We start from the raw sequence: 21880 nt of genomic DNA, 5'->3' as shown, positions 1-21880 counted from the left end.
AAAAAAGGGTGAAAAGGGACAGCCTCGACTGTCACTCGGTAACATGACATTCTCCTAGCGTTATCCTGAGGACCCTGCTTTCAGTCCTTAGTACGATGAATAATAAACAGTAAGTAGTAATACGTCAGTAGAGACCGAGATGACTCCAAGACAGTTAAGTGTCCCCTTCCAGTCCACACAAACACACACAGGAATGTCCCAGCAGGGTTTTCCCCAAGAGCTGAGGAGAGAACAACCCTAATGAGTGGATGGTATATATGCATATCCGGAAATATTATTCAGCCTTTAAAAAAAAACAAAAAACAAAACCAAACACGAGCCTCGGCAGCAAACGAAGGCACCTGGCTGAACCTTGAAAGCAACAGTGGTGACACAGGCCAGACGCAAAGCAGAGCGTGCGATGTGTGTGACCTACTTTATGACTCCATGCCTAAGAAATGTCCTGAACAGGCAAAGCCACAGACACAGAGCCGATGCGGCTCAGCAGAGGCGGGGGCAGGAGAGGGGGAGGGACCGTCCCTGGGTCTGGGATTTTGTTTTCTGGTGCTGTATTGTTCTGGGGTGGAGAGTCAGCCTGGTGACACAACCTGGGGGACACGGAAGAGCCTGCCTCGTCGTGCCCTAGAAAGTCATTAAAAACTCCGGCTTGTCACCACTTCCCCACCAGCTGCGTCCTTGGACAAGTCCTTTGTCCCTTCAGACCTTAGTCTCTGACTTCTCAAAGGGGCTGTCACCGCCCGCCCGGCCTGCCTCAGTCCCAGCAAAGAGTGACTCACCGGCCAGGGCTGCCCTGCTCTTTGCGTGCCTGTGGGAGGGGATCCCAGTCTCAAAGCTGCAGAGACTCAGAGACTAAGGACCACAGTCCAAGAAACCTTATCTCAAAAGTCAGACTGGGATGGGAGAGGGTCCAGTCAGTACGGCGCTTGCCTCAAAATGATAACCGGAGTTGCTTCCCCCAAATCTGCTCATATTAAAAAAAAAGCCGGGTTGGGGATTTAGCTCAGTGGTAGAGCGCTTGCCTAGGAAGTGCAAGGCCCTGGGTTCGGTCCCCAGCTCTGAAAAAAGAGAACCAAAAAAAAAAAAAAAAAAAAGCCAGATGCGGTGTGACACCTGTAATCCCAGCCCTGGGAAGGCTCTCCGGTCAGCTAGTTTAGCTGAATCAGGGGGCTCCAGGTTCACTGACGGACCCCGCCTCAAAAAGTACAGTGGGTAGCAACTGAGAGAGACACCTCTGGCCTCCGGGTGCATGTGCACCCGCAGGCACACAGACACACATCACACAGACCGAACAAATGCACACACAGAATGGACCACCTCCCTCTCTGTCGCCTCCACTTAGCTTCAGGATCACCATGGCAACGGTCGGTCCCACCTTCCTTTCCCTCTTTTCTTCCTGCCAGAATGGGTTCACCCGGCACTGAATTACTAGGGAACTGGGGGGAGGTCAGTTGAGTGCTTGCCCTAGGTCACAGCTTTTCTTCCTCTGTTCTTGTTCATATACAATATATTCTAAATTAAATAACATTATTTATATGTTATATTTTACGTCATCTGTCATGCTAATATATTGTATATTATATATAATTTATATATTAAATTATTTAAATTAACTATTATTTTATTATTATTATTACTCTACACCCAGCAAGGCACAGTGGTGCATGTCTATAATCCCAGCACCCAGGAGGCAGCGGTAGACAAATCTATGTGCATTGGAGGCCAGCCTGGTCTATAGAGTGAGTTCCAGGACAGTCAGGGCTACACATATAAACCCTGTCTTGAAACACCAAAACACAAAACAAAAACAAACAAACAAAATCCCCAAATTTTTGTTTTTACATCCCGGGAGTTGAACTCAGGCTTGGAGACAAAGCGGCCTCACCACTGAAGCTTCTCGCAGGCCCTCGTGCACAGCAGTATCTTATCTTCGAGTTTGCCCCATCTAAGTTCTGAGAGGCTGTAAACAGAGGATCTGGATGAGGGCACCCAAGCCCTTCTGCCGAGCATCCAGGCTTAGGCCAGCCCTCCGCTCAGCTCTGAAGCTGCAGGATGCAGTGGGAGCGAGGCTCATGGGCCTTTCATCGTGATACTGGCCCCAGACTGGGCTCATCCCCAGTCACATGTAGAGGGAGGCTGCTGAAGGCAGGGTCACAGAGGGAATGGTAACACTACTGAAACCTTCAGGGCAGGGTTGAGGGCCTCAGGAAAGCCCCCTGCCCAGCCTGGGCTATTTCCTGGGGTGACGGTGGGTTTCCTTGGGGGATCCCCTCCCGAGCAGTCCCCGAAGTAACATGGGTTTCATTTCTCCTTGTGACTGCCGTTTCTGTCCACGCTGATGCTTTTCATTGGGCCAGAGGTGGGTTGTGGAGCCCTGGGGGTCTCCATGCCAGTACAGGCCTTGGAGAGGGAGCTGGCAGGCTCAGGCTCCAGCCAGTACAAAACAACTAAAATGTGAGACACAGTCTGCCCTTTGGGCAGCAGTGGGAAGGTTTGGCATTGTCAGAAGCTCTCCCGGGGTCCATCCAACAGGCACGGTAGTAGCCCTGCCTGAGGCAGGCCCACACCTGCAATTCACTAGAGCCATCTGGGAAGGAGGAAGCTCACACTTGAGAGAGGTTATGCCACTCGCTGTGGCTCACACAGCAAACAGGTCAGCCATGATGTGGAATGTGAATGCAGCCAGTCTGGCATCATGGCCTTTTTGCTCAGGGCTCCACTGGCAATCTCTTGAAAACAGGTGATCACGATACTATTTGATTTGTTTTAGTGTTGTTGCCTTGTGGAGTTTGTTTTTCTTGTATTTATTTATTTATTTATGTATTTATTTATTTAATGTCTATGTGAGGGTGCCAGATCCCCTGGAACAGGAGTTACAGAGTTGCGAGGTGCCGTGTGGGTGCTGGGCATTGAACCCAGGTCCTCTGGAAGAGCAGTCAGTGCCCTTAACCACTGAGCCATCTCTCCAGCCCCAAGGCAGGTCTTGAAGTAGAGTCTCTTGCTTCAGTCTCCCAGATGCTGGGATTACAGAAACAGACCACCCAGGATACTGGGTGCTTGCTTTCCTCTTTGACTGAGATGCAGATCAGGCCTCACTCACCCTTCTGCCTTTCGTCACTCGGGTCTAAACATCCTGGTGCCAAGATGCAGGCTGGGGCCTCCTCCTCTAGAGCTGGCTTGATATCCAGGCTTGCACCCCACGGCCTACGCATAGGATCCCCCCAAGAGTGTAAACTCTCACCCCTCCCTCAGTGGTACCCTCCGGTGGCTCCCCGTGCACCCCAGGATGAGGCCATACTTCCACCTGCGCGCGAGGCCCTGATCCTAGTCCAAGCAAACCTTGCTCGCCCACACCCTGATGCCTGCTTAGCCTGTGACCCCAGAGGCCAGGGTCAGTTGAGTTTTGCTTAAGGCTACTCTCTCGTAGGAGTCACACAGCAAGATCTGACTCACTGTCTTTGCCCCAGCCTCCTTCCTTCTCCAGGCTAGCTTCCTGACCTCTCACAGCGTTTGGTGTATGGATAGTAAAAATCGCAAGGTGGGGCTGGAAAGGTGGCTCAGTAGTTAAGAGCACTGGTTGCTCTTTCAGAGGACCGGGTCCAGTTCCCAGCACGCACCTGGTGGCTCACAACCACCCCGAACTTCAGTTTCTGACCTCCACGGGCACCGGCATATATATGGTACATAGACATACATGCAGGCAGAACACCTATACACGTAAAATAAATCTTAAATAAAAAAAACGTACAAAAGGTCGCAGGTATTTTATAAAGACCCATCCAACTCTTGGCAACTGGTTGAATTTTAAGGCAGAGGCAGTGATCCAGGCCATAACCCCAGCATTCATGAGGCTGAACCAGAAGGATCCAAGTTCAAGGCCATCCTCACCTACTCAGTTCAAGGTTGACTGAGGAGACCTTGCCTCAAAAACAAACCGGGAAGGGCGGGGTCAGGGAAGCAGCAAGATTGCTCAATGGATAAAAGTGTTAGCTGCATGAGTTGGCTTGCCTAAGCTTTGTAAAGGTGAAAGAAGAGAGATGACTCTGTGACGTTGCCCTGTGACCTCTGACCTCTACTTGGGAGCCGTGACTCATGTGCCCCCTCCCACACTAATACAAGCAAAATTTTTTAAAAAATTAAAGCAAAACAGAAAGATATCCTGAGAAGCTGAAGATGGTAATACTCACCTGTGATCCTAGCGTTTGGAAGGCAGAGCCAGGAGGTTGTAAGTTTGAGGCCAACCTGGTCTTACCTAGTAAGTTCTGTATAGAGAGCCTTTTTTTTTTTTAAGATTTATTTATTTATTATATATGAGTTCACTGTAGCTATCTTCAGATACACCAAAGAGGGTATCAGATCTCATTACAGATGGTTGTGAGCCACCATGTGGTTACTGGGATTTGAACTCAGGACCTCCGGAAGAGCAGTCAGTGCTCTTAACCACTGAGCCATCTCTCCAGCCCAAGAGCTTGGATTCTAATTTCGCACTCTGTTGCTGTCATAAAACACTCTGACTTGTAGCAACTTTGGGAAGGAGAGGGTTTATTTCAGCTCTCAGTCAAAGTCCACCACTGAAGAAGGTCAAGGTAAAAACTTGAGGCAGAAAGCATGGAGGAACAATGTTTGCTGGCATGACCACATGCTCATGCCCAGCCACCTTCCTTTCTTCCTCTCTTTCTTTCTTTCTTTCTTTCTTTCTTTCTTTCTTTCTTTCTTTCTTTTTTCCGGAGCTGGGGACCGAACCCAGGGCCTTGCGCTCGCTAGGCAAGCGCTCTACCGCTGAGCTAAATCCCCAACCCCCCAGCCACCTTTCTTATATAGCCAACGACTACCTGCCTAGGGAATGGTGCCGCCCACAGTGGACCCTCCTACAATTCTACAATTAACAGTCAAGACAACCCTCCATAGACACACACACACACACACACACACACACACACACACAAACACACACACACACGCACACACACACTGGATGGAGCTGGGTGTAGTTCAGTGGTAGAACACTTACCCAGCATGCAAGGTCCTGGGTTCCATTCCCAGTATCCTCCACATTCACCCCATAAAGACAAGTTCAAGTCCTAAGCACAGAACTCACAAACACAATTTCATGTATGACAGGCCCTTTGCAGATGTAATGGAGTCAAACATACCTATGGCAGAACAGATCTGAGTTTAACAGGACCCAAAAGGAGGAGCATCCCGGAACAAAGACTCCAGGCAGGCCTCTCCCCTGGGCCTCAGAGCCTTCACCCTGAGGACGCACTTCCTTTGGGTTTCTGGTCAATGATGAAATCTTACTGCTTCAAGCTGCCCAGGTCACAGTGTTTTCAGAGAAACCGTGGAAAGGCTTGAGGTACACAAAACCCATGTGAGCAAGCTGAGGAAGAGTTCGGATTGGGGGGTTGTCAGCCCTGTCTTGGTCTGGAAGCTTCTGATCCCTTCAACCCACAGGTTTGTGATGTCCTTACTCACTATCTAGCCACCCATGACTCTGGTTACCTACTGCAGACAGCTAGGTCTACAGCAGGGATTCTAGGAGATCAGCTCAAGTGTGTAAAAGATGCAGGTTGAATTTGCTGTCGTTTAAGACACTCAAAAGTAAAAAAAGAAGCAAAGGGCAAACAGTAGCACAAGAACGGAGGGTTCAAATCTCAGGGCTGCTACTTCACTGCTGTGTGACTCTGGGTAAGCCACTCACCCTCTCTGTGACTAGGCTACTTTTAGGTCAGTTGTGAATGTCTGCTTCATTAATCTCAGTGTTGGACAAAGAGCAGCAACAGGCAAAACAGAGAAAAGAGCAGACTGCAGCTCCCCCTGTGTGGAGTTGACACTCTGGCAGGGAGAGGGTCAACAGGGGACCTGTGGAGGGGGACAGGTGAAAATGAAGATATGTGTTTTGTCAGATGTGTATTAGTGGCAAGGGCAAAACAAGGCAGGAAGGACTGTGGGACAAAGAGGAGAGGGACGGCAGGAGGTGACCCTGTGGTTCCCTGGACAGAGCGTTCCTGCTAGAGAGAACAGCCGAGAAAAACAGGGGGGACAGAGAGGGAGGAGGTGATGGGGTTGTGCAGGCCCCATGGGGCAAGAAGAAGGAGACTTTGTTCTAGTTTGGTTTTACTACACTGGGGACAAAACCCCAGTGCCTTGTGCAGGGTGGGCAAGGGTTCCGTCAGTGAGCTGTGGCCCAAGCCTGTTTGTTTCATTTATTCATTGTTTGTTTGTTTGTTAAGGCAAGGTCTCACTGCATAGCCTGGTTGGCAAACAGATCCACCTGCCTATGCCGTGCGTTGGGATTAAAGGTTTATACCACCATGCCCTGACAATTTCTTTATTTTTGAGACAAGGTCAAAGGCAAGCTCTTGCTTGCCTGGAACTCACTACACAGATCAGCTTGGCCTGGAAGTCTCAGAAATCCATCTGCTTCTGTGAAGATCAGAGGCCCTGTTCTACCACTGATGGCTTCTCCTTGCCAGCATCCCTAAAATGGATGCGTTTGTTACATATATTTTATCACCACTGCCACTGAAAGTCTCATGTAACCCAGGTTAGCTCGACACTCCTTAAGTATCCCAGGATAACTTTGAACTTCTGATCCTCCCGCCTCTACCTCTGAAGTACTGGGATTACAGGTGAGTGACCACCATGCGTGGGTGTTTCTGGGATGGTTCAGAGCCCTGTGTGCTCCCTTTTCTTGACCATGGGGTCTGGGGACAGAAAGGCACCAGGAGGGCTGTGATGGCATGGGTCAGCTGAGCCTCATGTTGCCCCCTCCCTGCTCATATTTCTGGGTGTGAATATTTTTGCTGACACATATGTGCATGCATCGTGTGCACGCTTGGTGCTCTATGCTTGGCGCCTGCAGGGTTCAGAAAAGAGCGTTGGATTCCCTGGAACTACAGTGACAGACAGTTGTGAGCTGTCATACAGATGCTGGGAGTCGAACCTGGATCCTCTATGAGAGTAGCCAATGCTCTTAACCACTGAGCCACCCCTAAAGCGTCACACTTTTTATTTTGTTTTGTCTTGTTTTTATTGAGGACATAAATTCTTATCACATTTGTGAAACTGGCCTTTGGAAAGCAAGAGGGGGAAAAAAAAGGTCACCCTAGATCTCTGACAGCTAGGACCCCCACATCCCAATCCAGGGGATACCTCTGAGCTGCCGCCAGGCCACTAATAGGGCCCAGATGTGCCCAGAGGTGGCCCTGGCTCCAGACCCGCCTGCTGGGACACTCACCCGGGGGTGGCTTTACAGCCTGTTTATTTCCTGGAATGATTTTAAAGAAGATCCCAAGGGAAGAGCTAATGGCCCGTCCAGATCCTGCAGCCCTGGCCCACATCTCCTCAGGCCCAGCGCTGAGCCGGGCGGAGACAAGGCTTGTTCTTAGGCAGGAAGCCAACTGACCAGTGCAGTCAGAACGGCTGTGCTGGAAGGGCTCCATTTTCGGACCATTGTAGTAAGTGGGTTCTTTGTATTGTTTTTAGAGATTGGAGCCCAGGTTGGCCTCCAATTTAGGAAGCTGTCACGGATGACCTTGAACTTCTGTGCTTCCTTCCTTCCACTCAGAGTACTCACCTGCAAGCACCACCCACCATGCGGCCGGGTATCTGCAGTGCTGGGACCAAGCCCAGAGCTTCATGCATGCTGCACCAGCACTGGACCAACTGAGGCACGTCCCAGCCCTCCCATGTCTACCTCGGAAGGAAGTCAGGGCAGTAACTCAAAGCAGGAACCTGGAGGCAGGAGCTGATGCAGAGGGCATGGAGGGATGCTGCCCACTGGCTTGCTCCCCATGGCTTGCTCAGCCTGCTTCCTTATAGAACCCAGGCCCACCTGACCATGGATGACATCATTTATAGTGGGCTGGGCCCTTTCACGTCAATCATCAATCAAGAAAGTGCACCACAGGCTAGCCCACCGGCAAACCTTACGGGGCCCCTTTCTCCATTGAGGCTCCCCTCTTCCCAAATGATTCCAGCTTGTGTCAAGTTGACATAAAACTAGCTGACAAAGACTGACTTTATAGATCAGGTTTGTCTTGAACTCACAGAGATCCGGCTGACTCAAGAGCTGGCATTAAGGTTGCGTGCCACCACACCTGGGTTTTGTTGCTGAGTTCAAGGCTCAGGCAGGCCTTGAACTCCCAGCAATCTTTTTGCCTTAGCCTCCAAAGTGCTGGTGTAAGCTATCAGGCCTAGGAGGCCTGTACTTAAAAAAAGGGGGGGGGGGCAGGTTTGGGGATTTAGCTCAGTGGTAGAGCGCTTACCTAGCAAGCACAAGGCCCTGGGTTTGGTCCCCAGCTCCGAAAAAAAAAAATGCCAACGTCATGGGCTGGGGTTATAGCTCAGCAGTCCATGTAGAGAACTTGCCCAGCGTATATCTCCCCAGTACCACAAAAGCCCTTAGTGCTTGTCAGCCCTTCACACAAAGGGATAAGATTTTTTTTTTGGGGGGGTTAACCTAGTCTACATGGTGAAACCTCTTCAAAGCATGGGGTAAGGGTGGGGTTGGCTTAGAATGAAACTTCATTAGTAGAATGTTTGCTTGGAATACACAAGGTTTTGGGGGAGAGGATCTATCCTCAGAAAAGCCCAACTAGACATAGTTATACATATCTGTTATCCCAGCACTGGGGAGGTGGAGGCAGGAGGATCACTCAACATAATCCACTACTACGTGAAGACTTGGTGGCTAGCCTGAGCTACATGAAAGCCTGTCTCAAAAATAGTGCTCAAATAAATAAATTAATTAGATTAAATAAATGCTGGTGGTGTTGATGGCACACGCCTTTGATCCCGGTACTTGGGAGGCAGAGGCAGGTGGATCTCAGTGAGTTCCAGGACAGCCTGGTCTACAGTTTGTTCCAGGAACTATGCAATTAGAACTGCATAGGAAGACCCTGTCTCAAAAACAAAACAAACGAATCTAAAAAGAAAAAAAGAATGCACGCATACCCATCCTCTCATTTCTCCTTGGCTAGTTTCACTGCCTGCATTCTCCTAGACACAGCCTTTTCTCCTCACGTTGTCAAAAACTGCACATTTCTGTGAATAATCCTTTGCGGTTCCCACCCCTGCTCTTCCCACAGACGGCTGTCTGTCTGCTCAGCCCCAGGCTGAGGGAGGCTCCTTCTGGGACAGCTCTTTCCCATTTAGTGGGGTCTGTTACCAGTCCCGGGGAAGCGGGCAAGGTCCCAGGCTGGGTGGGCATTAAGCTTCCCAGCTCCCATAGCCCTGGTCCAGGCCCTCTGTCACCTGCTAGCTCTCATCTCCACCCCGTTCCTTCTCCTAGCTTCTTTCCTCCCAAGCTCTAATCTCTGCCCTCCCAGGCAGCCTGTGGGACCTTGGTCTCAGCTGCAGTCTCAAAGTCTCTTGGCTGCATTCTGCGCGGAGGTTCCACAGAGGCCCTGGTCTTCCCTCCTCCTGGCTTTCTAGTGCCTCCAGCCACATGGTCTTTCTCAGGACAGCTTCTCCCAGCCCCACAGCCCACTCCCCCACCCCGGTCTCCCAGGACTCGCCCATCCTTCTTCCTCCACCTCCGTCTTTCTCATCTTCTCCCTCCCTCTCAGTGGAATGTCAACTCTCCTGAGGGCTCTGGAGGCCTTAGTGGGAACCCTGCCTGCTGCTCTCTAGCCTTCCCAGCCGGCTGGCCGGCCTCTCATTCCATCCTGGCACCGCTGCAGGAGAGCAGCGTGTTTAATTGCTTGTTTGTTTTCTGTCTCCCCCACTAGAACAGAAGTTCCTGAGCATGGCGACTGTTCACAGGGCCTGGCACTCCCGGATCACAGTACCCACTGAATGACTGAAGGAATGTTTCCCCACAGCCTCTCCAGAGACAGGCACTGTTGCTTCAGACTTCCAGAGGCAGAAACTGGGGCCGAGAGCAGAGGGACTCTTGCTTGTTTCTGGCAGCGAGAGGTGAGAGGCAGGGCCAGGAGCCAGGCCTACCTGACTCCAAGCACGCTCAGAACCAGGCTGACCAAGGCACTAGACCCGGGGCCAGGCCCTCAGCGCTGAGTCTGGTCCTGGAGGCCCATCCCACCCCTCCAGGCCCGGGGTGAAGTCACTCACTGTTCAACCTATGTGGAGAAACCAACTGGGGACACAGTAGGCCTTCAGCCAGTTGGTGCCCAGCCCCCAGTACCACCTCACTAACCTTCCCTTCAGGGAGGCCTGCCACAATTTGGCGATTGTTAGAGACTTTTTTTTTCCTTTTGGGAGGAAAGCTGTAAGTCATTAGTCTGCTCCCGCCTGCGGGTCACCATTTCCTGTTTAGAAGACTCATCTCTCCTTTGGAGCTGGAAGCTCCCCACCCCCAGCCCGGTTGGAGCTGGGCTGGCTGAAGCTTCTCCAGCGGACGGACGCTCAGCTCCCCACAGGAAACTGGCACCTTCAGCACCTTTTGTGCTCAGAAAGGACACTCATTTTCTCTCGAGCCCCGGGAGGCCCTCAGAGTTGAGGTCACCAGCACCAACTAGCCCGAGGTAAATTGCTCCGGCCCTGGTCCTCCAAGCAGGAAGCTGAATGACCCCTACCCTTTGGCCTGGCTTCTCACCCTCCTGGCTCCAGCTAGTCCATTTCCTTGCATCAAAGGCCATTTGGTACCCAGCAGCCAGACAGAGGTGTGGGCCTGCCTGACAGGGAGGCGCTTGGGAACAGGAAAGACATCCTCCTTCAGCTGGGAGGGGCCGCTAGTTCTGCCCAAAAGACCTGCTATGGTGGAGCCAGGCGGTAGATAAAGACCATGGAGCAGCTTCCCAAGAGAGCCCGGATAACTAAGAGCTCAGGAAGCTTAAACACAGTCCGGGATTGGGATAGACACCAGACCGGACAGCCCAGTGCCCAAAGTTCATGACCCTCTGGTTAGAACTCCAAAGCACAAGACTTAAGGTCCTGCCCCTCCCTCCTGTAAGTCCCTTCATGGTGTCCCCCTCCACAACGCTGAGCAGTTTTTAGTATATAAATTAACCACTTTATTGAATATCAATAAACTGTACATATCAACTATACAAAATGCTGCTTACAATATAAATACCTTTAAAATGTAAACATCTTTCTCCCCGGGGACACCTGTTGGGCCCCAAAATAGTTCTGGGAGACACGTTGGCCAGGCTGAAGCACCCCACTTGGCCCCTAACAAGTGACGGCCATTATTCATGGTCCCTTCTGAGACAGTTAAACTGCTGTGAGACAGGTGTCCCCAGGACAAATGGGGCGGGGGCTGAAACAGCTGCTCAGGCCCAGGGGCACCTGGACATGTGTCCAGTAACCACCCTGCCGAGGCATGGACGCAGGAGGGATGGGACTATTGCATAGTCTGTTGTACCTCGAGGAAGGTGGCCTGAAAGGGTCCTTGGGGGAGGTAGGGAAGTGGGGTCCCCTGAGTGGGGTTCAAGCTTCCCAGCCAGTGGGTTGGCTTTAGTTCTATGGCTCGAAGCAGCTGTGTCCAGAGGCTACACCTCATGAATACTGAGGGGCAGGAGGCTCTGGGAGGGTACAAAGGCACTCTGCCTTCCATCAGCCATCTGCAGCAAAGGCCACCAAGAGAGCCAAGCAGGAACCAGGGCCAGACATGGACTCCACAGGTCCCTGGACTTAAGCTGGAAGGAATCCTGGCAGTGAGGAGCTCCAGGGCACCAGGGAGATGCCAGTGAGGATGGGGAGGTAGCAGGGTCAGCGAGGGCCTCCGGAGCAGCCAGACTCTTGGTGTTTGTGGAGCAAGGACATTCGGGAGAAGGTTCGGGCGCAGGCCTGACACTGGTATCTCTTCACATCCGAGTGGGTCTGGAGGTGGGCACGTAGGTTGGAGCGGTCGGCAAAGGCACGGTTGCAGTGGGAGCAGGAGAAAGGCTTCTCACCTGGGGAGAGATACCAGAGGGGTTAGGAAGTCCCGGACAGGGCCCCATCAGCCCAAGCACAACCAGGCCTGCACTGGGTGATGGATAGTCTCTGGGCTTCCTGCTGTGCAGCCCTGAACACCACCAGACTTCTGTGTCTCCAGACTTCTCCCAGGCGGGGCTAACTGAAACAGAGTCCTTCCCAACTGGCAGGCACTCAACACTTCTGATTAGCCTGTCACCTGTCCCTTCTGCAGTCCTATTAGAGATGGGGAAACTGAGGCATAGAAGGTGAGTAGCAGGTTCCAGGTCACTCACCAGGCCTCCCAAGCCCCTGGTTGTAGTCACTGCCTTAGGCAGGGGAGCTGCTGTTCGTTGGTCTTCCTACCACCAGCCTTGAGTTTACTTTGATTTACTTTGTCTGGGACAGAGTCTGAGAGGCAGCCTGGAGAGGCCTCCCCACCCCCACCGAGAGCCAGCGAGGCCATTCCTTTGCACCCTGCCAGCAGCCCACCGCACTGCAATGCCAAAATCTTGGCTCCCCCTACCCCCATCAAACTAGTAGGGAACCTCTCCTTAACTTACTTACTGCAAGCCCCAACCCAGGGGCTTACAGACAGGAATCCTGACACCCCCCTGCCTACACATGGGCTGTGTGGCCAGCAAGGGCTTAATAAACGCTGTGGGTTTACACCCCCTAGGATGGCTGAAAGCGGCTCCATTCAGTGAATACCTGAATCGATAAAAATGTGCTTTTTAAAAGCGGGGACCTGAGCTTGGGGGTCCTCACTTGGAATCCCAGCACTGTAGAGAGAGGGGGAGGAGGGTGTCTCGTTTAAATCCAGCCTGGCTTGAGCTGTACAAACAGCAACAAAACGAAACATCTGCTGCACCCCTACTATGTGCCAAGCATGAGGCTATAATGCCAAACGGATTTTCAAAACAAGGCAAGGCAGCCCTCCGCTCCCTCCCAGCCTGCTAGCCCACAGGCGGTGCCCTTTGGTTAGATTCTTGTGATGGAATTCAGGGCTGATGAATGACTCCTGGGCGTGCTGAGCCTCTGGACAGAGGGATTCTCAGCAGGGTTCCTGTGGGACCCACCCACTCAGCAGGTATTCACTGAACCAGTTGCTTTCAACCAACCTAGGGGGGCACAAACCCACAGAATTCTTCAACCAGGCAGGTGGGGCTCCATGGGGCTGGGAAAAGAAGCCCAGGGTGATGGTGTACCAGCAATCTGCAGGTCCCTACAAGCTAGGGGTTTTGACCTCTCCCAAGATGGGCTGAAGCACTACCTGTCAGTTTAGCAGGGAGGGGTGAACTGAAGTAAATCTTAACAAAAGGGAGGTGCAAGATAACACGTGGTGAGATGGAGCCGGGAGTCTCTGGGCTTGCACAGGAAGTGCAACCCCCCCCCCCCCACTCTTCACAGATCCCCGACCCCCAGACGCCTCAGTGTTCCTGGCAAGTGTGAAATCGGCACCAGGCCGGCTGGGACAAAGGCCACTGAGGGGGGCACTGTACATGTGATACCCCTTGGATTAAAGGGGCCTGCCACGCAATGAGCCAGCAGCTGCGGCCAGAACAGGTGCTGGGCACCGCTGCCCCATGCACCTGCTCTAACCCTGCAGGCCCCCACCCCCTGGGCCACCATTAAGACACACAATGGAAACCCATGAGAAGAGGGTGGTGCATTTCAAGGAGGGTTTTGTCTGAGCCGTGCCTTTACATCAAAACACAGTCCCTGGGGGGGATAGGAGGCAGCCTAGGACCCCTGAGGGCTTCTGCTCTCCCAAAGTAGAGCCCCACAGCTTAGCAACCCTGCAGGAAAGGCCAGCCCAGCCTGTTACACTTTTATAGGTTAAATCTGAGGCAATCTATGCCCGGAGGAGCAATGGGTAAGTAGTCTTATTCATGTAATAAAGGTGTCAATGAGACCTGCAAATACCACCCCCTGGCCCGAGGCCTCACTGCTCCAATGCTGGCCACAGGAAGCACAGCTCCAACGGGCCAGCTCACACCCCAAAGCTGCCCCAACAGGAATCTCCACCAAGACTGGCTGAAGCCTTTTCCTCACACTTCTAGAAGCTTAGTGTTCCAAGGCTGAGAGGAGAGCAAAGTCATTTCATTTTTTTAAAATGATGCATTTATTCTATTCTCTTATTCTATGTGGATTGCTGTTTTGCCTGTATGTGTATCTGTATGAGGGTGTCATATCCCCTCTAACTGGACTTACAGACAGTTGTGAGCTACCGTGTGGTGCTGGGAATTAAACCAGGGTTCTTAACCACTGAGCCACCCTCCCAGTCCCTGGGAAGTCATTTCTTAGCGGCACCTGTACCCAGCACTTCACTCTGTACAAAAGCCCCACAAAGTGTTCTTAGGTTGATTTTAGAAATGGGGAGACCGAGGAAGTTCTCAACCGAGGATTCAAGGCCAGGTGGAGAATATCCTGTCTACCAACATCCTGTCTGGCTTCTACAATGCCCTCCCGAACAGCAAGGAACTGGACAGAGAACAACCAACCAACGTCTACTTTGTCCACTGCTTGGCAGCGACGGGAGTTAAGTGTTGAGTCCCCCAGGGTCTGAGTGAGGCCAAACAAGACTCAGCACTCAGCTATGTACACTCACCAGTGTGGGTGCGGACGTGGCCCTGGAGCAGCCAGGGCCTGGAGAAGGCCTTTCCGCAGGTCGTGCAGACGCAAGGCAGCGTGTGGCTTCGGATGTGCATCTTCAGAGCGCCCAGGCTGAGGTACTCCTTATTACAATATTTGCAGTTGAAGGCCTTCCGGGACTGGGGGTCCTTGGCCACCGAGAGCCTGGCCAGCTGCTTGGGAAGTTGGCCCAAGCCCGGGAAGGCAATGAAGGCCTCGGCTTCCAGGGATGAGGCCGAGGTGGAAGAGAAGGACGACGGCGCCGGCGAGGGCGGGCTGGGCGGCTGGGAGCTTTTGCCACTGTCCTCATCGGACAGAGAAGTCAGCTCTGCGGCCCTGGGGCTCTCCCGCAGCGGGAGGGTGGCCCAGGCCACCGGCTGTACTTGGGGCACCAGGAGAGAGTCCCAGATGAGGGTGGGCAGCGAAGCGGCGGGGTTGAGGACCTCGGGCGGAGGGATGGCCGCCAGCAGGTGGGCCTGGTCGTAGGGCTGCTGGAAGGTGAACTCTGCGGGAAGAGACAGCAGGGAGTCAGCTGAGCCGATTCTCGGGGCGCCAAATAGGGGGGCTCCCCGCCCGCCCCTCCCCCACCCGGGCTCCGCAGGGCTGCCCGCCTTCGGGTCTTCACTCGCAGAGCCTCCCCGTCCCGGGTCACAGACGCCCTGGGTGGACCCCAACTGCCAAGACCTGGAGCTCCAGATCCACCTGTCGCGCCCGCAGAGCCCGATTCTCTCCGCCGCACCCTTGAGATCCCCGAACCGCCCGCGTCCCGCACCCCGCCACGCACCCACACACGCGTCCTGCAGCTCGCTATAGTTGGGCTTCCGGCGGGGGTCGGACGGCTTCCTGACCAGGAAGGAGCGCGGCATGGTGGCCGGAGCGACCTAGGTAGTCGGGGTCACCGGGTCGCGCAAGGTCGGTAGACAACTCTGCTCGCGAGGCCCGGCCGCGGCACTGCGATCCCCTCGGACCAGCAAATTCCTTTAAGTACCAGAGCTGGGGGCGTGGCCTCGGCTACGATCACGCCCCTTTGTCAAGATTGCGCCAATAGCTGACGGCGGCGGGGCCGGAGACCGGGATCAGAGCAGGTGCGCCTGGGCTGCAGGGGCTCCCGCCGCGTGGCGCTGAGATTGGGCTTGGGCTCCTCTCGGGCCGGACCGTGCGGTGTCCCAGCGCCTCGGGCGACCCCTGGTGGCCGCACTTGCCCCCCGCCGAGCGCGGGGGCCCCCCAAGATACCTGAGTTGTTCACCTTTGGGCACGGGGGAGCAAGAAAAGTGCGGCTCTGCACGTGCTTAGGAGTTCCTAGAGCTGTCAGTACAGCCCAGGACAAAACAAGCAATGCCCTACCCTATCTAAGGATGGCTTCCAAGGATGGAGGAGACAGTCGGAGTAAACAGAGGATTTTAATGCTAAAGGGAGGGGTGATTTGATGAAGGGAGGTAGGGAGAGACAGCTGTGACCGTCAATGGACGGTCACCTGACAGGGGAGGGTGTCCATGACTTCCCAGAGGAAGTGAAGAAGCACGGAGGGGAAAGGCCCGAGGTTAGAGTCAGTAATTTCAGCCTGCCCAACCTTTGAGAGCAGTTCCCAGGATGAGGTTGGTGTGGGCAGGCCTCGAGGGGTCCTCGAGGTTTCTGGCCTCGGGTCTTTGGAGGAGTTTGGACTTTGCCTTAAGGGCACTGGGGAGTCACGGAAGGACTTTCAGCTGAGGATGGATGCGTTTAGAGTTGCGTTGTGAAATACCACTGAGGACAGGTGCGAGGCAGAGGTAGCGAAGACCAGGGCTGAGACTCTTGACTTCCTGAAAATCGTGTTGGAAGGGTCCCTGGGAGGAAGTGTGGCCCGGGAAAACAAGTCCACATCCCATATTATGGAGCTATAAACACCTGTAAAGTGGAGGGGCTATGGAAACCTCTAGGGCCCCGCGCTAGAAGAACCACTGAGTCTCGAGGCACTGGAGGTAACGACAGTGAATAGAATCAGACGCCCAGCACTGGTAGGAGGATGGTCAGACAATAGGCAAATAGGGTGCAGAACACTGCCCTCTGCGCAGATTTAGTTCATCCATGAATCTCCCCTTGAGTCCAGAGGGAGAGCACTCAGCGTCCCACCACCACCCTCGTCCCAACTGACAGGTCAGGTGACTTTTCTCCACCCCCTACGCTCAATGAACAGTCTTTCCTACCACAGGACCTTGGTACCTGCCTGACTCCTGACCTGTTTTCTCTCCCAGATCTACACCTGGCTAGACTTCCTTTCATCCTTTGTTTCTGCAGCGAGCAACCCGCCCCCGCGGCCCCCCAAACCTCCTCGGAGCCTCCTTAGTAAGGAGGGAAAGAGAAAGGTAAATGGAGCCCAAGGGGAGGCCCGTTCACGCCCTCACACCTGTCAGAGCCTTCAAAGTAAAACTTGGTCAAGTGATGGATGCTGGCATACCGCCGCTTAGAAAAGGTGTGACTTAGCCCCTAACAGGTGACAGGCGACTCTCCACACCCAGGAAGCTGCCTTCCTAGGCCGGACTGCCACCCAGAGTTTTTCAGCCAAGCTTTCCTCGAGAGAGTGTCTGAAAACACCTAAGCCCGCCCTGCCCTCACAGGCAGACACATCCTGATTTGATTATCTAAGGGCGGGGCTGTTGGCATTCGCATTTTAACTGTCAAAAGGACTGGATGCCTCTAAAAAGTAACCAAAGCTAAGAACCCATAGCCAGCCTCAAACCCAGACCAAACAACACGACAGCCCTGACACCTGTACCCCACCTCCAGCCCCACCCCCCACAGGGTTTTTCCGTGGACCAGGCTGCCCTTGAACTCAGAGATCCACCTGGCTCTACCTCCCAAGTGCTGGGATTAAAGGTGTGTGCCACCATTGCCTAGCTGGCACCTGGGTTCTTAATATCAAAAGGAAAATGGAAGAGAGAGTGTGAAAAAAGACCAGAAACCCCCAACAAAACCAAACCCTCAGATATCGCTCAACTGTAGACATGAACTAACCAGACTACATACCCACAGTGGAAGACCATACAGCAACAAAAAAATAACTACGGCCAGATTGGGTGGGGTGGGGGAGACACATCTGTGTTCCTTCTACTTTGGAGGCAGAGACAGGAAGCTTGGAGTTTCGAGGCTAGTCTTGGCTGAAGAGTGAGAGTCTGTCAGGAAAAGGAAGGCAGGAAGGCTGCATGTACAGTTCTATGCAACCACGGAATGACTCCCAGCCCATAGTGACGAGCAAAAGCCAGAAACAGGTGTGCGGTTACCTGTAGCTGGTCAGAGGCAGGCAGAGTGAGTGGAATAGAATTCAGGGATGCTCCCTGCACTTCCGGAATGAAAGTGGAAGGGTGCTTAATGCAGAATCTTTCTCTCTCTCTCTCTCTCTCCCTCCCTCCCTCTCTCTCTCTCTCTCTCTCTCTCTCTCTCTCTCTCTCTCTCTCTCTTTCTGTTTTGGTTCTTTTTTCGGAGCTGGGGACCAAACCCAGGGCCTTGTGCTTGCTAGGCAAGCGCTCTACCACTGAGCTAAATCCCCAACCCCTCTTTTTTTTTTTTTTTTCTAAGACTGTATTTCCTTATTTATTGTTGTTTTTGAGACATAGTATCACTTTGTAGCCCTGGCTGTCCTGGGACTCACTCTGTAAACAAGGCTGGTCTCACACTCACAGACAATTGCCTCTGCCTCCCCAGAGCCGGGATTAAAGGTGTGTGCAGGCACTGCCCAGCCCTGTTTCTTATGATTCTATTAATGTGTATGCACCTGTGGGAGTGCACACCACATGAGCAGATGCCCTCAGAGACCAGACTCCCCTGGCATTTGAGGTTGTGGGCCACATTGTGGCTGCTGGGAAACAAACTCGGATCCTCTGTAAGGGCTACTGTTCTTAGCTGCTGATATTCATATTCATTCTCTCTCTCTCTCTCTCTCTCTCTCTCTTTCTCTCTCTCTCTCTCTCTCTCTCTCTCTCTCTCTCTCTCTCTCTCTCTCTCTCTCTCTCCAGGGCTTTCTTGAATTCCAGGTCCTCCTGCTTCCATCTCCCTAGTGCTGAGGTCAGGAACCACCTCAGAATGCTAGGGTTCAAAGCAAGGGGCCTGTGTGAGCTACACTAAAGCCCCCTCCGCCCCCAATTCTTTTGCAGTTATTTTGAATCTTTTTTTTTTTTTTTAAAGACAGGGTCTGTCTCGAAGTCACTATGTAACCAAGGATGTCCCTAAACATCTGACCTTCCCTTCCCAGGAGCAGGCATCACAGGTCTCCAGAGACCACCTGAAGGAAAGGTATTTGGCCTGCACAGGAAACAAAGTCTTTTTTTTTCCAAGATAAGGGGAGGTCTTTCCGAGCAGTCTTCCAACTTCAAAGAGACAATTCAAAGTCTTTTGGTTTGACTGATTGATAAAAGACAGGTACCATGTAGCCCAGGCTGTCCTCTGCCTTGCCCTGTAGCCTCCAATAGCCTTGAACTCCTGGTCCTCCTGCCTCTGACTCTTAGGCTCTAGGATCACAGATGTGTACCATTACATCCAGTTTTATGCTTTATTGGGAATCAAAGCCATGGTTTCCTATACCAGCAAGCACTCTTCTTTTCTTTCTTTCTTTCTTTCTTTTTTTTTTTTTCGGAGCTGGGGACCGAATCCAGGGTCTTGCACTTTCTAGGCAAGTGCTCTACCACTGAGCTAAATCCCCAACCCCACCAGCAAGCACTCTTGTCAGATGAGCCAGCGGTACGATCAGCCTTAGAGTAACATATTTAACCCAAAAAAATATAATATTCAGAGATAACACCGTTGTTCAGAGTCCTAGTGCTCTTGCAGAGGACCTGGGTTCAGTTCCCGGCACCCACATGACAGCTCACAACCATCTGGTTCTGGGGGATCTACTGCCTTCTCCCGGCCTCTCTCCAGGCAGTGTACAAACATAACACAGGTAAAAACATCAAGATACATAAGTATATGTATTAATACACACACACACGCACACACGCACACACACACACACACACACACACACAGAGAGAGAGAGAGAGAGAGAGAGAGAGAGAGAGAGAGAGACTCTATGTAGTCATGGCTATCCTAGAACTTGCTCTGTAGACCAGACTAATCTTGAGCTCAGACACCCCCCTGCCTCTGCCTCCATGTGCATATGTCACCATGTTACAAGCCTTTAGCCTAAATAAGTAAATCTTTAAGAAACTGTAAAAGTCACCTCAGGAGAACTTGTGGTCATGGCTGGGTGCAGGGACCTGGGCTAGCACTGGCTGAGTGACCCGCAACTCCAGGTGAGCTTCTCCAGGTGGAACCTACCTAGCCTCTAACAACCTCAAGTGTAAAACTAGGTGGCTAGCCTGGTGTAGCTGTGCATGCCTATAAGCCCAGCACTGGGGAGGAGGAAGCAGAACTTTTAGATCATCCTTACTTAGACATAGCCCCATCCAAGGCCAACCTGGGCTACCTTGGTGGCTGCTGTCTCCTGAAGATGTCATAACAGGTGCAGGAGCACCTGCTGTCTGAATCTGGTTGTCCATGTTCCTCCAGAGGCGGTGCACAGCAAGGAGAAGCAGGCCTTCTCTGCCAGGCTTAAGGCTGAGTGGATCCTCCTGGGTGTCCCCACAGCAGGTCTCACAGTGCTTGCTGGACACCCCAGGATAAGAGACCACCCACCACCCGCTAGAGGCCAGGCCCAGGTAACAGGAACTGACTTTGGGGTGCAGGCAAGAGCTAGACTGGATCTTCTTGCAAAGCAAGAAGGGTTTTGAGACTGGGTTTCTATGTGTAGACCAGGTTGTCCTGGAATTCCCTTTGTAGAGCAGGCTGCCCTTGGACTCAGAGATCCATCCACCTGCCTCTGAGTAACGGGATTAAAGGCCTATAACACCACACCTAGCAATCCATTTGGGATTCTTTTTTTGGTTTTTTTGTTTTCGAGACAGAGTTTCTCTGTGTAGCTTTTGGCTCTGTAGACCAGGCTGGCCTTGGATCTACCTATTTCTGCCTCCAGAGTTGGGGATTAAAAGGGCGTGGCACTGTGGCCCGACAACTTCATTTGTTTTTAAGACAAGGTCTCGTAAGCAGGCTAGTCTCAAGCGTGTTATCCTCCTGCCTCAGTCTCCTGAGGACAGGGACTGCAAAACACCCTTTTGATGCGTAATATTCTCCCCAAAAGCTCCCCGTTGGCCACCCTGCCCCTCGAGGGAGGCGCAGTCTTCCTTCTCCCTCTGCTGGCCAAAGTGCCTCCCTGCATCTTTCCATCCTAGGACAGCAACCAGGGACTGTTTAACTGGACAAAGAAAGGCATTCCGGAGGAGGATATATTTGAATACAAGCTGCATTTCTATAAGTGTCCCTCCACTAAAACCGTGATTTACAACCATCCAAAGCCTCCTTCCAACCTAGACCTCCAGAGGTGACTTTGTAATAGACAAAGGGATGGTTACATACACACAAGCACTTATTAACATAGTTTCTTTTTGTCACCAAGAATGCCCACCTCCGGGGGTTGGGGATTTAGCTCAGTGGTAGAGCGCTTGCCTAGCAAGCACAAGGCCCTGGGTTCGGTCCCCAGCTCTGAAAAAAAAAAAAGAATGCCCACCTCCGGGGCTGGAGAGATGGCTTAAGAGCACTGACTGCTCTTCCAGAGGTCCTGAGTTCAAATCCCAGCAACCACATGGTGGCTCACAACCATCTGTAATGAGATCTGATGACCTCTTCTGATGTATCTGAAGACAGCTACAGTGTACTTATAAATAATAAATAAATAAATCTTAAAAAAAAAAAAAGAATGCCCACCTCCATGCCAGACTGGGCGGTACTGTGATTTGCCCATGTTTGTCTGTTTGAAATAGGGGCTAATATAGACCAGGCTGGCTTCGAACACCTGTCCCTCTTGAGCACTGGGATTACAGGTCTGAGCCACCACAGTGGGCTTGCTCTGTCCACTTATTTGTTTTTATATTGAAGACTGAATTCAAGGCTCCCCTGAGAATGGCCATACCACTAAACCACATTGCTTACTGCTTAGGCAGTCGATGGTGCCTGTTTGTGCATGAGTGTGTATGCACATAAGCGTGCATGTGCAGGGTTGGGGATTTAGCTCAGTGGTAGAGTGCTTGCCTAGCAAGCGCAAGGCCCTGGGTTCGGTCCCCAGCTCCGAAAAAAAAGAAAAAAAAAGTGTGCATGTGCACGTGTTCATGTGAGTGCACGGGTGCTGCTGCATGCAAGTGGAGGTCATAGGACATTTTGTGGACTCGATTCTTTTCTTTCTTTCCTACATGGGTTCTGAGAATTGAACTCAGGTCACCAGGCCTGCTTGGTAAATGCTTCTGAGACATCTCACATTTTTTACTTTGAAACCAGATCTGAGTTCACCAGACCTGTGATCTTCCTGCCTCAACTTACCAAGGA

At 52.4% G+C, this 21880-nt stretch overlaps 1 protein-coding gene across 1 annotated transcript; it reads right to left on the bottom strand.

Annotated features, from left to right (window-relative positions):
* Nucleotides 1–10949: 10949 nt before the first annotated feature.
* On the bottom strand, nucleotides 10950–15439 carry Snai1 (snail family transcriptional repressor 1). The gene is made up of 3 exons (NM_053805.1): nucleotides 15278–15439; nucleotides 14471–14998; nucleotides 10950–11858 (listed from the first exon to the last, which is right to left on the bottom strand). Exons 1-3 carry the CDS (start codon nucleotides 15357–15359, stop codon nucleotides 11674–11676), a joined length of 795 nt encoding a protein of 264 aa, NP_446257.1. The 5' UTR covers nucleotides 15360–15439; the 3' UTR covers nucleotides 10950–11673.
* Nucleotides 15440–21880: the final 6441 nt, after the last annotated feature.

The sequence above is a fragment of the Rattus norvegicus genome, chromosome 3, assembly GCF_036323735.1.
Source record: "Rattus norvegicus strain BN/NHsdMcwi chromosome 3, GRCr8, whole genome shotgun sequence".
Classification (NCBI taxonomy): Eukaryota; Metazoa; Chordata; class Mammalia; order Rodentia; family Muridae; genus Rattus; species Rattus norvegicus.
The sequence above is the reverse complement of the archived record's forward strand: the minus strand, read 5'-3'. Positions and strand labels throughout refer to the sequence as shown.